The sequence below is a fragment of the Achroia grisella genome, unplaced genomic scaffold (genome assembly GCF_030625045.1).
Source record: "Achroia grisella isolate CSIRO2021 unplaced genomic scaffold, CSIRO_AGI_Agris_v1 utg18504, whole genome shotgun sequence".
In the NCBI taxonomy this organism is placed as follows: Eukaryota; Metazoa; Arthropoda; class Insecta; order Lepidoptera; family Pyralidae; genus Achroia; species Achroia grisella.
In genome coordinates, this window is record NW_026712688.1 from 205,439 (window position 1) to 225,332 (window position 19,894).

At 33.0% G+C, this 19,894-nt stretch overlaps 1 protein-coding gene across 2 annotated transcripts in view; it reads left to right on the forward strand.

Moving 5' to 3' along the window:
• LOC131841611 (NGFI-A-binding protein homolog) overlaps window positions 1-13,084 on the forward strand; it is a 43,097-nt gene extending 30,013 nt beyond the window's left edge. The window contains exons 2-8 of one of the 2 annotated variants that reach the window (XM_059189931.1): window positions 3,697-3,798; window positions 7,895-8,655; window positions 9,015-9,142; window positions 10,127-10,211; window positions 11,556-11,620; window positions 12,287-12,362; window positions 12,961-13,084. In XM_059189931.1, the coding sequence (XP_059045914.1) occupies window positions 3,697-3,798; window positions 7,895-8,655; window positions 9,015-9,142; window positions 10,127-10,211; window positions 11,556-11,620; window positions 12,287-12,362; window positions 12,961-13,071 (1,328 nt within the window). In that variant the 3' untranslated portion in view covers window positions 13,072-13,084. The remainder of the gene's footprint in view (window positions 1-3,696; window positions 3,799-7,894; window positions 8,656-9,014; window positions 9,143-10,126; window positions 10,212-11,555; window positions 11,621-12,286; window positions 12,363-12,960) is intronic. The other variant, XM_059189933.1, reaches the window with a different exon arrangement.
• Window positions 13,085-19,894: the final 6,810 nt, after the last annotated feature.

Consider the following 19,894-nt stretch of genomic DNA (forward strand, 5'->3'; position numbering starts at 1 on the left):
ACTTAGTTAGTGCTACTTTTATTAACCGACTTCGAAATGAAGGTATTCTGTTTCTATGTTAATATATCTTTTTTAATTCTAAACATTTGGTTATTGATACTTTTATAAACCGACTTCGAAAAGAATGTATTCTATTTCTATGGTAACGATCTCTTTTTTAATTCAAAATTGATTCTTTTGATATATTGATTTATTTGTTTATATGTCTACCTCAAACAAAGGTAGAGATATAATGTATACAAGCTCATTTCAAATGAATAAGAGCTGAGTTTCTTGTCAGTTCTTCTTAGCTCGAAAGCACTCTGAACTGACGGTAGTTTTGACATATCATCTGACACCAAGGAGGACAACGAAGAGAATCCATTGAACCATCATGAAGGTCACGACTAAAGAAGAGTCAGTAATACTTAAATTAATAATAAATAAATAAATAACCTTGAACAATTAACACAGCGCCATCTAGTTCCACGGTATGCAGCTTGTGTTGTGGGTACTAGACAACTGATATAAATACTTGTTTTTTTGTAAAAACATACATATTATACATAGGTAACACCCAGACCGACACAAACAATCAATCTCATGAATACAAATGTTTATACCGTGCGAGGAATCGAACCCGCGACTATCGGAAGAAGAGCGGTGTCTTATACCGCTAGACCACAGAGGCCGTCATTAAAGATAAACATTCAAATAAAATAAAGATATTTTATTTGATTTGATAATTGCTTTTCACAGACTTTCAATCATTACACATAATTCTTGCTCCATTTTTTATATAACTGGTGAACTAGAATAGAATAAAACAGAAATTCATTAAAAAAAAATATCCAAATCACAGATAACATAATCCAAATAAACTTACATTGAAGCACTTTTGAATAGTCATCACTTTTTTTAATCTACCACTCATTCGGAAAGCTGTCTCACCTGTTTAATATGATACATTGAAATGGGGTAACTTTATAATCATCACTTTATTTCTCAAGATTAACAACGTTAGTTTCGATAAAAAAATCTAGAACGTATTCTCTATGGTACCGTGAGACACGCATAAAATTAAACACCACATTATGTGTCAGTATGCAAATATATACGTGACCACTTTTTTAACAGAAATTAAAAAAAAAACAATAACACAACCCGGTGGTCGATACACCCCTTCGGTATCTAGACCCAGATTTGCATACGGTTGCGGCTATTTTTTTTATGAACAAAAAGATTATGTAAATTTGTTTTTTGGACACTAGCTCTGCGAGAATGTTTTTTTTTATTAGCAAATGTTGGGTAAGACCGAGTTAAAAAACTGATTAAGAATAAGTTCTCATGACGTTTTTTTGTTTGATAGTTTTTTTTAATACACTCACACCTTTCTTGATTTTTTCTGTAAGTAATATAAAACACTTACAACATTTCATACAGAAAATTTACTTTTTTTTTTATTTAATAATAAAAATATCTATTAAAAAAAACATTTAGAAATAAATCTTTTTGAGACATATGTAGAATAGAATATGATTTATGGATTTTATATATAATCTAATCAATACTTATATATAATATTATAAAGCTGAAGAGTTTGTTTGTTGGTTTGAACGCGCTAATCTCAGGAACTACTGGCTCGAATTGAAAAAATCTGTTTTTCTTGGATAGTCCATTTGTCGAGGAAGGCTTTAAGCTATATAACATTACGCTACGACCAATAGGAGCGGAGCTGCAATGAAAAATATTAAATTAAATATCAGTCTTAAAAGAAATAGTAAATATTTAGCTGTAAGTCAAAAACATAATATTCTTACTTTGACTTGCATTTATAAATTCTATAAAACACGCGAAGAAAGGTGTGAAAAATATAATTTACGACACAGAAACAGCTCCTTCTTATCCTCCACGTTAGCACTACATTCAAGTGGTTCTCTGGTGTCATCCATAATTATATATAACCACTTACCACTTTCTTTAAAAGAGATAAAAATGATAAATTATTTATAAGAAATCTCAAGACATTGTTGATTAAAAAATGTTATTATACAATTTTAGAATATAAATATGACATATTGAATTAAATATTATACAATTTTATTAATTAAATATGTACAATTTTAAAATATTAATTATACTATTTTTATTATTATTATTATATATTACATAAAAAATAACTCGTCCTCCTCTCTTCTCTTCTGCTTGCTGTTCCATAATTAAACTACTTTGAAATGTACCTGTATCTATTACTGTTTAAATATTAAATGATTAAAATATTGTTAAATAATCTGTACGTAAAAATAATTACATATTCATACTTTCAACAGATAAATTATTACTAGAATTTATAGAAAGTTAAGTAATGTATATTTTGCAGATATTGTTTTAATGATAAAAAAATAATGAACCTGTTTTGTATCTAAAATATCATTAAAAAAAAATATATATATAATAATAGTTCTAAGTTGTATTCATACAAAAATATATATATAATAAATAAAATACAAGCGTATTTATTGTTATACACATTATATCCGCAATCATTCTCACTTTATATATATTTATTCTGACACTTTTTTTTCTATGTATAGTTTTTCTACCTGCGTCAGGGGTGGGACTAGATCCCACCCTGTTTTTTTTTTCTACGCAAAAACCCATAGACTACACATTTTGGGGTGGTAACATTTTTTCTGTCAGCTGCACGTCGGATCAATATTTTTCCCGCGCGGCGCTGCATTGGCGGGCCTACCCTTTTTTTATACAAAGGAACCCCTTTACATAAAGCGTTATTCATCTATTCATTTCTTATAGTTCTGTAACGGTCGATTCTTTTCGGTAATAGCGGGGGTTGTTAAATAGGGTTGTTTTTTGTCCATCCTCGTCACGCAATCGCGGATGCATCGTATTCGTTTGGGGCACGCGAATTTCTGGCTTTCGAGAAATGTTTATTTAGAAATAATCTTTATTTTAATAAACTCAATACACGCACTTTTAATAGTCATATTTTTTTATTCTACCACTAATTCGAAACGGAGACTTATCATAAGAAGAATGAGCAAGAAACTTGTGTGTTGCTCTAAAACTTCAAATTCAGTAATAGTGTTTTTTTTATTATATTAATTTGTTTCACTGACATTATTAATTATTATTTAAATATTGACTTCATCAGCTACTCGGTTTATTCTATATTACAGTGAATATAAAGGAATTTTTTCGTTATTCTGTAAATTCAATTTGAATGTCTTGGACACATTTTCAATTTTTTATACACTCTTGATTGTTCATGCGAAGGAGCTAAAGATAGGTCCTTTTTTTGGTGAAAATATTTTTTTTCGGTTATGTGTAAAACAAACTCTTATAATATATGAAAGAAAAGAAAAAGAAAGAAAATTGTTCATTTGGTATACTGAAAATAATTTTAAAATTTAAATTTACATTTTTATATTAATAATAATATATATCAAAATCAACCGTGAGTTCGGAGTGCATTCGTGCTAAGAACTAACAAAACTCAGCGCTTATTCTTTTCGAATGAAATTGTACATGTTTACAAAATACAGATTAATTATTAAATACATATCTAGAAGAATAGAGTAACAAGCAATTTTGTCAAAAGCAGTGGCCGTAACCAGAACAGACCAGTCCCCACAAGCAGCCGTTCACGAGTATGACGGATGAGCCCGCCATCATTGCAATAATATTGCTCTGTTTCAGTGGTGGTGACGTCAGCTCCGGCAAACGAGGCTGAGCTACAGTTGTACAGAGTAATGCAGAGGGCCAGTCTGCTCGCCTACTACGACACGCTTCTCGAAATGGGTAACCTACTTTGTTATCTTATATGGACGACCTCGGTGGTCTAGCGGTCGAGCACACCGCTTTACGATCTATGGTCGCGGGTTCGATTCCTTGCACGGCACAAACATTTGTATTCATGAGTATGATTGTTTGTATCGGTCTGGGTGTTTTCTATGTATAATATGCATGTATTTAAACAAAAATTCTATGTATATGTATCAGTTATCTAGTACCCATAACACAAGCTTTAGCTAGCTTAACTTGGGTTTAGATGGCACTGTGTGAATTGTCCTGAGATTATTATATGTTGTTTTTATGTTTTTTTTCTACAATATCTGTCAAATATAATCATGAACATCTCACATTCTTTTTCCTCACAGAGATTAGACTATCGCCTTCGATCAGTTCTCTTAAGAGACATCTTATTAAGCTCTGGAGTCATTCTGAGTCTGCGCTTTTTTAATGCTCCACTTATTTACATTATTTTTCTTTTCCTTTCTGTTGTGTATATGTGTATATGTATGTGTATGTATATATGTATAATAATAATAATCTCAGGACAATTCACACAGCGCCATCTAGACCCAAGTTAAGCCAGCTAAAGCTTGTGTTATGGGTCGTAGACAACTGATACAAATACATAGATATTTTTTTTTTCGTAAATACATACATATTATACATAGAAAATACCCAGACCGATACAAACAATCATACTCATGAATACAAATATTTGTGCCGTGCGAGGAATCGAACCCGCGACCATCGGTCGTAAAGCGGTAGACTAGACCGCTAGACCACCGAGGTCGTCGAATGTATATATATATATATATATATATATATATATATATATATATATATATATATATATATATTTTTGTGTATTTTCTATATATGTCATTGTGACGCGTATTATTTATTGTACCTATTTCCACCACTGCTCAATTCCTCTCAGTAACTCAAAGGTTGACTGGAAGAAATCCCTCTTCTGGGATAAGTCCGCCATTGTACGCATGTTTTTTTTTTTTTTCTAAGTCAATTGTGTCCTTTTATTTATAATATTATTGTACAATAAAGTATTACAAACAAACAAACAAACTGTTGTAGGTACTAAACAATTAATAGAAAGATTTAAATTAATATTTTTAATACGTAATAATATTAATATAATATAATATTTAGGACAATTCACTCAGCACCATCTTAAGCAGAGATTGTATTATAGATAAACTAGACAACTGATACAAATACTTAGGTACATTATTTGGCAAATATGTACATAGAAAACACTCGTACTAATACAAGTAATCATACTCATGAATATAAATGTTTGTGTCGTGCGAGGAATCGATCCCGCGACGTTTGAAAAAAAACATATGTTAGACCACTGAGGCCGTTTCATAAAAAAAAAAACTATAGTAAATCATATAAAAATAAGAATTTTCTATTACTTAATTTAATTTTATTAAGCAGAACATCTGTTTAGGTGTCATACTTTTTTACCATGTTATGCATTTTGTAGATTATATGAATCTACTATTAGTTTATTAGGATTTCATATCACACGCGGAAAACTAGTAAAATTTCCTGATCTGAATATCATTATTGTTATAATAGATTGAGTCATTATTTTATATATATACTGATGATGTTAGCAATATCATTCATCAAATTATTCATTCTTCATTAAGATTCGCAGTCACGTCGTATGACTTTTATTTGTTTGATCTGCAATACATTTAGTTTTTGTTATATTTAAATCTCTACTTTTAATGTATAACATTCTTGTCTGTATGTTTGTAACAAAACTCCTCTAAAACTAAGGCGTTTTAGAGGAGTTTTGTTACCTAAATGATAAGAATAATGCACCCCAAAAACGTTTTTTTCATTTTTAGGACAAAAATGTTTATTTGCTTTGTTTTATGATTTGGCATTAAACTGCATATTAAACAAAATTTTCACCCTTCTACGAACAGATATTTTTTAATATCGATATTAGTATTTCCATTATCTAATATATTAACTAGTAGTTATGATATGAAAAATAATAAATCTTCCATGCTGTATTATATGTAGATAATATATTGTTTCATTAATTACTTAACTGTTCCTAATTACGATTTATTTCCTTATATAAATTGCATGACTATTTCCTAAACAATAGATGCAATCATGGCCTGGACTTCCTATAAACTTTTGAATAGTTTCTTTTCCAGTTCTACCCAAAGATTAGCTGGTAGAGAATGCCATATGGCATTAAGCTCGCCTCTTGTACACTCTTTTAAATTGCAATAAAGAATAAAAAAAAAAATACAGTACTTAGCTAACATGGATATTTTTTTTTTGGTAGGTAGGTATCTGCAATCAGTACTGGTACTATAAGCAGGTGAGTTGTTGGTAGTAGGCGTGGGAGGATCTCTATCCTTTGACAAGGTCCCCATGTTTCAGCTAGCTAGAAATCTTTCATCCAGCTCAAGGATATTTGATCTTTTTAATCTTTTTGCTGGGTTGTTAACATGGATATAAAGCGGATTTATTTCTGTGACCTATTTGTTTTAAATGAAAATTTTTTATATGATTAAGTACCTACATCGAATATTTAAAATTCTTATTTCAATATATTTTTACTATTTTACTTATTCAAAGAGTCACTCATCTGTTGACATATTTAGTAATAGTTATTGCAAATTCCGCAGATATCACAATAGTATTATAAGTTCTAGTTCAATCACACGTTTTTTTAGGTAGAATTTTAAGTTGTTTTTTATGTTTTGTTAATTGGTAATTGTAAGCACAAATTTATCACATAAATGTCGTAATTAAAGTTGCGCTTTGTAAAATAAATAGATTGTAATGTATTATGTATAATGTAACTGTGTTGGAGCAAACCTTGTTGGTGACAAAAAACCAAAAAAAAAAGTACTTAAACAGGAATTTAAAATTATCTATTTTCAAATGATTAGGCACAGGAATGTTTTAAACTTAATAAAAGTGTAGTTAAAGGGAATTGTTATTTAGAAAACTTGTCCAATGTATGTAGGTATAAAATTAAACAACAAATCATTTCATAGGAACTTAAGAAAAAATACTTTCTCATCGCGGCGCGCCGACCAAAAAATTCATTTCCATAAGCTAAAAAACATCACAGACATCACGATGCAAATTTACTTTTTTAATACCTTTTTTTTCTTACCGAATTCCCGCCAATTACTTACTCCAAGGAAGGGTTTGGTCGGCTCGCCTGTCTTTTGTTTTTTTTTTCTCGTAGCCCTTTCGCAAAATGGTCACGTAAGGAATTTGCATATTCTGCTTAAATTAAAATCGACTTGAGCGTAATTTTTTTTATTGAATCACACGTTTTTATGACGGGACAATAACAAGACGTCGTCCCGAGCAACTTTGCATATTAATGTTGTTAAATTGGATTAGACTTTTTAGCTTTGAGAAAATTGTACCTACTTAATTTTAGTTATATTTTTTCTAGTGGTCTAGTGGTTTAGCACACCGTTATACTTCCAATGGTCGCGAGTACGATTCCTCACAGGGTACAAACATTTGTATTTATGAATATGATTGTTTGTATCGGTCTGTATGTTTTCTATGTATAAAATGTATGTATTTACGAAAAAAAAGTTATATTTATGTATTTGTGTCTGTTATCTACTCATAACACAAGCTTTAGCAAGCTTAACTTGGGTCCAGATGACGCTGATTGTCCTGAGATAGATTATGTCCTGATGGATAGATATGGAAAATAAGATTTATTTTATTTTTTTATTTTATTTATTTTAGGTAATCAACAGCTTATACAATTTATAGACAATATATAGTAGATTATTTATAAAGCCAATAGTCATGAATTTATCTTTAATATTAAAGTTATATTTATATATTATTACACACTTAAACATTTTTTCAAAGATAAAGTGATAATTAGTAAATCAGATTATTATTATTATTTTTATTATTATTTTTTCTTGTGTAATTAGTATATGTATTAGTAAGTAGTATTTTATAAATGTGTATATGTATACAATCTTCCTATGTGGGCATATTGGGAAACTGTAAAGCTCACTTAGTGTGACGTAAATAAATAAATAAATAATTATTATAATTTCAGGTGGTGATGACGTACAACAGCTTTGTGATGCTGGAGAAGAGGAATTTCTAGAAATAATGGCACTAGTCGGCATGGCTTCCAAACCCCTCCACGTGCGACGTCTCCAAAAAGCATTACAGGAGTGGGTCACGAATCCCGCCCTATTTCAAATACCCATAGTCCCTAACCTTTGTCCCACTGAAAACCCATTTATGCAATGCAACCAAAGATTACTGAACATGCCCCCCACAATTCCTTCCGTCCTGCCGCGTACAGTGGCTTCACCGGAAAGTAACCGGCCGATGTATAGTCCATCGCCTGGAGCACCAGAAAACAGCTGCGGTTCCAACGCATCAGCGCCAAATGCGAGCCCAGTGCACCAAGCGACCACATTCACCAAAATTGTCCTACCGTCCTCCCCTGCGCCAGCTACTCCTGTCACATCAACAGTTTCTAGATCCTTCTCACCGCAAAGTGCCTGTCCTCCAGCTTCAGCTGGATCTAGCCCGAACTCTGTGACGTCACCGGTCCAATTAACACCAGTACTTCTAGATATTCATGTGCAAAAGTTGGCGGCAGCTGCGGAGAAGTTGAGTAAACATTTACCGCAGTTGGAGCCAAAACCACAAAACACGAAGAAGAAGATGTGCAAAGATTTGGAGCTAGTTATGATGATGCCCGAGTCAGATCCTCGGAGGATGGAGGAGATTAGGAAGTACGCAGCGATATATGGCAGGTTTGACTGTAAAAGGAAACCTGAGAAGCCGTTAACGCTACATGAGGTAAGAATCTTCATGCATTTTGATCTTTATACTTAATACGCCGAAATATATGTACATCGGAATAAACTAAAAGAATTGACAAGCTGATCTTTATGAACGGATAACTGATGATCTGAATGAAGGTCCTGGAAATTTTATTTGTTTAAGCTAACGCTTCAAATTAACAAAAAACTATTAATAAAGACTAATTATATTTTTTACATAACCAAATGGTACTTGACATCATAAAGAATTTCTTTTTAGCCATTATTGGTTATCAAGGATTTGGTCTGTTAGTAGATATTCCATAAACTGTACTAATATAATATAGAAGAAAGAAAGTGCTATTGAATATGACGATGATGATGATGATGATACAGGTGATGGTGAATGAGGCGGCGGCGCAGATGTGTCGGTGCGTGCCAGCGCTGCTGACGCGGCGCGACGAGTTGTTCCCGCTCGCGAGGCAACTCGTACGTAGGGCTGGACTACACTATTCTAAACATGGGTAATTGTTTATTTTTTATAGCATAAGGGATACAACAGCTCACCTGATGATAAGTGATTACCGCCACCCATGAGCACCCGCAATACCAGGGGAATTGCAAATACATTACTGGCTCTTTTCGGAGGAATAAGAATACTGCATCGGTTCGTAAATACCATTGCCGGAAGGTGATTCCATAATGTGGTTGTGCGTGGCAAAAAGTTTTTGAAATGACGCTCGATGGATGACCGCTAATCATCCAGATAATTTATTGTATAACTAACTTAAGAGTATAAAATTAGAAATATCATAATTACACATAAGATCATGTTTTTTTTTAAATATTTTTTCTTTGAAACAGCTTCAATTAATTTTCAGGCTTCTTGGTTCAAAAAATGCCTATTCAACTAACCAAGTTGATTAGGAAAGTATTTTATTCCAGTATAAGAATGAAGTTATTATATAATATGAAAATGAGGATATACATACAGAAAAAACATCGTTATAGATTCTGTAATGTATTAGTTGTAATACAAGTCATTAAGTAGCGTAATTAAATGTAATAATTTAATTCACATACTTTTATATGACATATAATTGCATTAAAGTTATCATAACTAACATTCCTAATAGCTTCATCAGTTGCTCAATAAAACGTTATATATTTAGTCCTTCACGACGGATAATCAGTGAATTATGTATATATTATATTATATATATACCTGATAATATGTATATACCTGATTAGTTTTTTTATACTACGTAGGTGGTAAACAAGCACACAGCCTATCTGATAGAAAATGGTTACCGTAACCTATATACGTCTGAAACACCAAGGGTATCACGACCAAGTTGCCGACCCTTAAGCAACCTTAATATACCCTTCTTAAAACCCCATTCTGTAGTCTCTCAAGAAAATCTCGTCAGGGAGTCATTCCAAAAACTAAAAACTTCTAAAGTTTTTTAATATATAGAAATTGCATATTTTGTTATATTTGTTTCCAGGCTACCACCTTCAGCTATATGCGAGGACCGTGATGATGAGGAGACGCCGAGCAAACGGCCGCGGCAGGTCGCGCCAACCACTCACGTAGACCTCACTGTCTAGATTAACACGTAGACCTTGCATCCAGCCTAATATACTTAACATCTTCTAAAGTATCATATTTAACACATAGAAATCAAATCCAATCTAACAGTTAGAACTTTCTAGACTAATTGTAATATGCAGTATTAATCGTTATTATATCTGAAGAATCTTATTGCTGATCGCAGGTCTTTCCTCAATAGAGGAATAGAGGCTCCTATTATATTTTAGCGATCTAGCTTAATAATAAAGATGTGATATCATATTCAATCGATTCCAATAAGAACTAAAAGATCTTCAAAGTTTAACTTTGGCCTTGTTGATCACAATTGCTAGGATCACATTAACAACAGCATTTATATAATTGCTGATATGATTAATATGGCAGATAAGGACTAATATTTTTTCTTATTAGGTCTTCTGTATTTTATTATCGAAACATCAATACTAACACTGACAACGTCTAATGTAACATTATGAAGAATTGGGAATGAAAACTCAACTAAAATAGAAACCATTTCAAAATGTATCATTTAGTCCATGTCGTTCCAATATCATAGTATCCCTTACAATATCAAATTGGAATTGGTCTATACCAATTCCTATGATATTCTAATACGACTTTAAGAAGAAACAAATTCAAATCAGATTATCATAAGAATATGTTTTCTAAAGTTAATCTAAATTGTATGGGACCTAGAATACTGCCTTTAGATACTCCATGTCTCTCAAATAATATCTAACAGAATATTAGTTGAGTATCTATTAATATTACGGGTCAAGGTTTTGTAGTATGCACACATTTATTTACTCTTCAATTATTTACATTTTTATTTGAAAATATGCATGACCAACTAATCAAATGCTTGTTCAAGTTTCTTTGCAGTTATTAATTCTGTTGTAGTGTAATGTTGTTAAGGTACATGGTGTTATATTATTTCAGTTGCACTGGTAAGTAGGAAACTATTATTTATTATTTTTACATGTATTATATTGCATGTTTCCTCAGCACTTTCACCATTTTCATCTGATAACTAATTATTAGCTTCTTATTGAATATTTAAGATAATATAAAGTTATTTGTTAACATTTTATACTAACTATTACATTAAATATTTAAATTTGCTTAATAAATTAACTATTTATTTACCAACCTAACTATTAGAAACTAAACGTTAACCATAATATAATAGAAACCAATTGACTAGTACTTTCCACAATTCAGATTTACATAAAACTTTAATAATAGAAACCATAATTGTAAAGATAACTAATATGAATCAATACAATTTAAATCCTGTTTGAAAATTTTAACTTCCACCTACTGACTAACAAATATTCATTTAGGAAGGCGAGGAAGGCAATGGAGTTCGGGCAAGTCCTGATGCAGCCAGGAGCAACTCCAACCATAGGTATCTACATAATATAATATAACAGTAATTCTGTATATTTGTACATTATTTCATTAACTTTTACAAGTACATCTAGAGGTCTAAGGTGTAAATCAATAATTGGTATACATTAACTTTAATTGAATGGATATTATTTAAAAATTGTATTTTAGGAATGTTTTTGCGCCAGAAAAATAACAAATTTAATTCTACATTCAATAAGCCAGGGGTACTCCAGTAGATAGCAATGTGTAGTTCCTCTGTATATCCTAAACTGCGTAATTCAAGTAAATGAAATAAAGAATATTGTTATACTAAGAAGAATATATCGTATATCATTGTTCAGTATACAAAATCAAAAATTGATATAACTCTTACTTCTTAAAATGCCAGCAAATCATCTTAAATTTTTCTGGGGTTCTGGGCGAATTACCTTCTAAATTAATACGATTTAGAAACCTCCACGAAAAGAGCTTATTCCTTCTTAAAAGGCAGACAACGCACTTGCAATTCCCCTCGTGTTGCGAGTGCTCACGGGCGGCGATGATCACTTACCATAACCTGTGTTACAAGCTAGATCGCCTCTATATTATAAAAATTAAATAATTATGCAAAGACTAGAGCTGGAGCTGCTAGAGTCTATATTATGATTGGCTCAGGATTTAATAGATGATTAATAATTTGCAGTTGGTGGGGAGTCAAAGCGGAGAGTGATGACGCTGATTCCAGGTGCTCATACTCCAGCACCAGCACGCCGCCACCTGTAAGTGATGATATTAATTTTTTTACCACTATTTAATTTTACCGTTATTGTGCTTCGTCTCTGGACGAGCCATTATCAAGCAAACAGAGCTCAGATGTAACTTGAAAGCCTAATATTGAGATTCGCAGTTTGGTATTGGTCGCCAAATAGTCGTAACGCTTGGTGGTAACAGTTATAACGGTGCTTCGGATTCCGATTGATTGATTTATTATTTGTTGTCTCACACATGCTAATGGTAGAGGAATTAAGCAATAAATAACATAAATCTATTAGGTAACCTTAGCAAATATCAACGTTGTGAACGAAACATTTGAGATGCCCTCACTTCGGTCGATATATTTAAAACTGGCCTGGCAGTGGGCGAGCCTACCGTACCCTTGTCGTTTTTCTTCAATGGAGAAATTATCAGATAATGTTTGTTTTGATTGTCAAAAACAAAAAGTTTTTTAGGTCAGTCAAATTTGACTCACTATCTTCTGCCTGTAGGCCGGGCTAGTAAACCTAACGCTTTAACTGGCCTAACGGCCAGGACATATAAATACACAACTAGTATTAAATATTGATATACTTATAATAAGATGGATGTATTATTGTTAAGGAGGCAGAAGAATCTCGGCCTCAAGTGGTTGCGGCCCGCGGTGACAGCATCATAGCTGTCGCCAACCCCGCGCTACAGCCGCCACATCCTGCACGCAATCATTCCAACTGACTCACCATCCAACAACACTGACTGTCACCACTGACACTCACTGTCATCACCCACACTCACTGTCACCACCCACGCTCACTGTCACCACCCACACTCACTGTCACCAGTTCACCACCCACACTCATTGTCATCACCCACATTCACTGTCATCACCCACACTCACTATCCACGACCGACGTGCTCACTGCTTAAAAATGAGCATAGCATAAAGTTATGCTCAGTTTTAAGCTCAATGTATAAATTATGATGTCATAAAACATCTAACAATAATGAAATAAACATACAGAAATAAACATATATTATTAGAACATATTATTCAAACCAGGAGAAATCGTAAGAATTACAATAAAATAAAAAAAACAATTTCACGTTTGTTCAATCATTTTACAAAGTACTGATTTGCTTTGATTGCTTTGTAAATTGTGTATAAAAATATGCATTCCACCAAAATTAACTAGATTTTAACATGTAAATACATTTACACTTATTTTATTATAAATATACATATAAAAAATTGTAAAGCAATATTTAATGTAATTTAACCTTTATATAATTTTGTAAGTGTAAATAATACTATAATTAGAATAACTATATTGTTTTTAAATTATTTGTATATTGCATGCGTTTTATTTCTATGATTCTTTTGTATTATAATAGATATTTTAATACTAGTGAAAACTAAATTAACAGATTAATTTATAATTTGAAATATCAAGTTATCTGAAATACACTATAATATTAATATGCCAATAGTTTTCACACAGCGTCATCTAGTCCCAAGCTAAGTAGAGCTTGTGTTATGGGTACTAGACAACTGATATAAACACTTTATATTTTTTTGTATATAAATATATATTATACATAGATAACACGCAGACCGATAATAACAATCATGCTCATGAATACAAAAGTTTGTACCGTGGGAGAAATGGAACCCGCGGCCATCGGATATTAAAGCGGTATGCTATACCACTGGACCACCGAGGCTGTCAACCAATGACGCCATTTATAGCACGTTCACAACAACACCTAGACCGATACAAACAATCATACTCATGAATACAAATGTTTGTACCGCTTGGAGTAACTTAGGCTACTTTTATTTTAGCAATTCTATTTGTTTTAATTCCAAGCAAATAAAGTTGTGTGTTAAATATGAATCGATGAAACCTTCAAGAAAAGAGCTTATTCCTTTTTAAAAGGCCGACAACGTACTTGCAATTTCCCTGGTGTTGCGGGTGCTCATGGGCGGCGGTAATCACTTACCATCAGGTGAGCCGCATGCTCGTTTGTCCCCTGTGTTATAAAAAAAAAAATCAAACCCCCGCTACATTCCATCAAAATTACGACCGCCTGAGCCTAAGTTCGAATCCCTAGCAGTGTCCTCAGACTAAAGTCATATCCGTCAGGCGGAAGTTGGCCTTCAGCGATCCATAAGTCCTGTCGCGGGTTTGAAGTGCCATCTGCACTCGCTCCTATCGTCCGGTGAAGCTGTAAAGGCCAGCTGCGGCCAACAGCATTAGAGTAGTCCGAAAAAAATCGAGCAACCACCTTATATTAGTTAAAATCATTCAAAATAGTAAAACATTAAGTGAATTATTATTTAATTAAGTATTAATAATAAATAAGAATCATAGAATTATAAACGCACTGTCAGCCTTAAAACGTGTAAAATATATCTAATTATTTACTGTAAATATTATATATGTAAACATATAGATAGTATTTGAGCTTTTCGAGCCATATTGTGTTAGATAATATAATGATACTCATTAAAAAATGTACACATTATGTTTATATCAATTTTTTGTTTTATTCTCATCTGTATTATGATTTTTTTCAGGCAACTAGACCCATATTATAAATAATAATAATAATCTCAGTACAATTCACACAGCGCCATCTAGACCCAAGTTAAGATAACTAAAGCTTGTGTTATGGGCACTAGACAACTGATACAAATACATAGATACGTTTTTTTTCGTAAATACATACATACATATTTTATATAGAAAATATCCAGACCGACACAAACAATCGTATCATACTCATGAATACAAATGTTTGTGCCGTGCGAGGAATCGAACCCGCGTCCATCAGAAGTAAAGCGGTGTGCTACACCGCTAGACCACCGAGGCCGTCAACTAATGACGCCATTTATCGTTTGTACATAAATACCTTATAGACTAACATATATATGAAATAATATTTGAAAACTAATATATTGATACTGTTTGTGTGGCCACGGCACTAACGACGGCAATCTGCCACGGTAGCGCCGATACACCACACCCTTCGGCCAGTAGTACTCCTTCATAAAAGTGGTCACCATGTTGGTGGGGACCTGGGCCCCAAACGTCTTGAAACTCACGTTGTGACTCGACTCCAGCTGCGTCACCCTCAACGTCAGGTAACTTTTGGTCCGTATATATGTAGTCGAGAATGTTCACACAACACAAGTTTCTTGCTTATTCTTCTTGTGATGAGACAGCTTTCCGAATAAGCAGTAGATTAAAAAAAATTGTTTACTATTCAAAAGTGCTTAAATTAAGTTTATTTGAATAAATTATTTTCTATTCTATTCTATTCTAAATGTCCTGCTCCTTAGTGGCGTAGTATAGATAGTGTCAGATACATTGCTATGGTCTGTGTAGCAGCACGCAGCAGGAAGCTGGTCCCAGTGAGTGCAGTGCCACAACGCTATATGTCAGGAACGCAAAACCGGTACTTGGACAAATGATCCTAATAATTATAAAATATATCCTTAAAACCAATAATTTCAAAGCAAAATACGAACTCAAATACATGGAGACTTTGGCGTACTCTTTGGCAGAATAGTGACCTAATTTCAATGCAAAATACGAACTCAATTACATGGGGACTTTGACGTCACTCTTTGGCAGAATAGTGTGATCACCAGCATATGTGACGAGTATATAGTTATAACGTATAAGTTTCACCACAGATAAGATAATATTACATAGTTTTACTAAAACCACAGAATCAATAAGTAAATAGATACCAATAATTGTAATAATATATATATATATAATATCTCAGGACAATTTACAAAACACCATCTAGTCCCAAGCTAAGCAGAGCTTGTATTATGGGTACCAGACTACTGATATAAACACATGGATATTTTTTTATATATAAATATATATTATACATAGATAACACGCAGACCGATACAAACAATCATGCTCATGAATACAAATTTTTTTATTTAATTTATCTGCACATCATTTTAAAAAGTCAAATGCACTAGATATAAAGCTATAAATAGTAATGATATCATCTGATACAAATTCTGGTCCACACTTCGGCTTGTAGATTTGCGGTTTTCACAAAAATACGACAGTTCTGAATATCTTATTAAACACTCATCACATTATCATGTAGACATTTTAAAGTGTAGGTTTTCTCGAAGGCAACCTTTTTGATAGATTTTATAAGTTTTTTATATATTTTTGAATTGTAAGGTACATGTAATGTGATTATAAGTTTTTTATATATTTTTGAATTGTAATACATGTGAATGTGCTCAAGAACTGCACAACCTCATTCCTCCAGCACCGTTCCATCAACGTACAACAAGACGTAGAGAGCGGCTCCACCCCTACACTATTGACATCCCAGCTGCTCGAACTAACCGTTTTGCATCATCTTTCCTTATGCGAGCAGCTAAGGAGTGGAACTCTCTACCAGCGTCTATTTTTCCTGCCTCTTACAACATTGGGTCTTTTAAGTCAAGAGTGAATAGGTATTATTTGAGCTTGCGTGTAACAGCTTAGACCACATCATCACTTAACATCAGGTGAGATTGCGGTCAAACGCGCTCAAATTATGATATAAAAAAAAAACAATTCAAAAATATATAAAAAACTTATAAAATCTATCAAAAAGGTTTACGTTTGTTTTTCGAATGCCGTATTCTTTTTCTTTACGTTTTTGCTAGCGAGCTGAATACACATATTTTTACCTCACATAGAAACGTGTCTCATTTTAAGCCAGCCTAGAAGCATAAGCTCATTCATCATTAATGTATTAAAATTAGAGTAAGCCCTTCCGTCACACTAGGTATACCTATGTCTTGAACAATATAGTGTTCAAGATCATTTTGAAATTAAATAATTTAGCATATTATTTTTCTTTGTAAGTACAAGAATAGACAATTTAAAAACTTACTTCCTGATTTGCCATTCGTTTCTGTTTCTAACCGTTAAACTATAAAAATTGTAGTCCTGTAATTTAATCATGATGTATACAGTCCAATAGAAATTAAAGCGTATGTTATTTTAATTATACAACATACTGCTTGGTCCTTCGAGCCGGATATGAACCAGCGACCTATGGATTTTGAACTTCGTATCTTCAATTGAGGCCGTTAGAAATCAAAACCCGCTCCCTTACAGCAATGTAATGTAATGTAAGTTGGAATGTTGTTTTAATTGTCTAACATACTGCTTGTGGTCCTTCGAGCCGGATATGAACCAGCGACCTATAGATTTTGAACTTCGTATCTTCAATTGACGCTGTTAGAAATCAAACCAGCTTCCTTACAGCAATGTAATGTAACGTAAGTTGGAATCTATTCCACGCATTTAGCCTATCATTTGGGCCGTTGTGCGTGTAGAGCCGAGACTACTAAAGCAGTCAGCCAAGCTCCTCTCAAAGGCACAGGAGCCTCCTGGTGTCTTTACATAATAGATTTTATAAATAATAATTAAAATGATCTTTAAAGTTATAATACATAAGGCCTATTTATATATAACAAAATATGTTTGCGATGTTCCTGCTCTGCAACTCATGCTGCCGTTCATTAGTAATAATACAACCTTAATCATTATAAAAGTTTTCAACCGGAAAGAAATTCGTCATATTGTTTCTGGCTCGCGGGTTATAATGTTTTTAATTAGTACTATTTACCTAAATAAATTGTGGAAAGCACAACGGCGTATGTATATATGTTAGTAGGAGCAGTATTTATACTCTGTTGTAGATATAGAAAGTATATTATAATAAAAGTAAATTACAGACTTAAAGTTATATAGAACAGTATAATAGTTAAGAATTAGAAGCACAAGAAAAATAGTATGTCTGCAGAAGAAGTATTTTTCCCGCGCAAATGTAATGTATGCGCCACAGATGCACAATATTGCACCTGCAATGTCAACATGTTATTATTAGTATGCAGCAGTATATTAAGATCAGATTCTGATATATCATTATCATGACCTCTGTAAGCAGAGTATTTCGACCTTTCGACTAACTCAACGCTCAGAACATCTAATGATTTGAGTAGCGGAACTTCCAGAGGGACAGGGCCTGTGAGGAACGTCATCTTTGACCAGGACCATCAGTCCACGGAAAGCCCTTCGGTTGGTCGTAACCTTGTCGCTACGGTATACAGTATAACCGAAACCGTCGAAGTTTCGTGTGACACGTGATCCTAGTTTCGTCTCCGAAAGCAGTAGGACAGCACGTTATAGCTGTATAGCGATGTTAATATTAGTTTAGCGGCTATGTTGGGGCTGTTATTTATGTTTAATGAGTTCTTTGTAGCAGCAGCAGGAAAGGAGAAGCTGAAATGAAGAGTCCAAATTGTGGCTATGTACATATTTATAATATAGAAGTATTGTTTCGTCATCATTTTTATTAATTTATATATATGTTTCACACACGCAGTCTAAGTAAATTGAAATGACCAATCACTGGCCAGTTTCTTGACTGGTCGTACTATAGCCAATCGCAACAGCAATCGACTGATCACGTGACAATTTTCGTGATCAGAAGTCTTGTCTCTCGAGTCGATGAGAACGGCGGTTGCAACGTAGCTAAGTGTTATAAAATCCTAATTGAAGCCAAAGAACCCTATGAACCATCATCATTCCTCAAGTTGTGAAACCTGAAGTGGACAGCAGATCCGAAGTGGAAACCCGAAGAGCAAAACTCAACAAGGAAGAATCGATCCCCGGCTCTTCCAGAGGAATATACGACGATCCGGCTATATGTAAGTAGTGCTTGGTCTACATCTTTCACAAAGACTGGCGTGTGTGATCGTCTTACATAAGCTAGGTCTCCCAAAGTGTCATTGGTTCTACCGAATTGATACAAGTATTTACAATTGATTATATTTGCACCGCCAACAATTTTTCTCTGTACTGCCTATGGTTGACTGGTAGAAAATACCGCATGGTGTTAAGTCCGCCAAATGTACTGTTACTTTTGTACTGTGTGCATTAAAGTTATATAAATAAATAAATATATAGTTATGTACAAGAAGGTGATTCGGTCTAGAAATACAGACCTGTTATTTTTCCTCTCAACGTCGTAACTAGGCAACAGTTTTGCCGCGCGATAACAGTTAATTCGGCACACTAGTATCAGTATTAAAAGTAAATGTGGGTGACTGTACCTAATAAATTATTTTGCTTTACCACATAAATGTGTTATTTATGTGTATGTATGATACAATAATCATACGAGTAATCATAACCTTACTTACATTCATATATCATTAATGTATGTATACGGTAGTAATAATATTAGCCGGTTTATGATTTATGGAAACAGTCTTATAATAAAGGTAAGTTGCCATATGTAAATATATCGTTTTTGCACATTTATTAAAATAATAGAAAATGGCAAGAGCTTTACCAACAAGAGCGGTTCTTAAATTATGAATCAATAAATTAATTAAAATAATAATCGCTCTTACAGTAATTTCTAATTTAAAACAAATATTGGCAGTTATTAAATAAGATCATATAGTGGTCTAGCTGGACCGAACTGGACGGTAGGGAAAAAAAAATAAAAT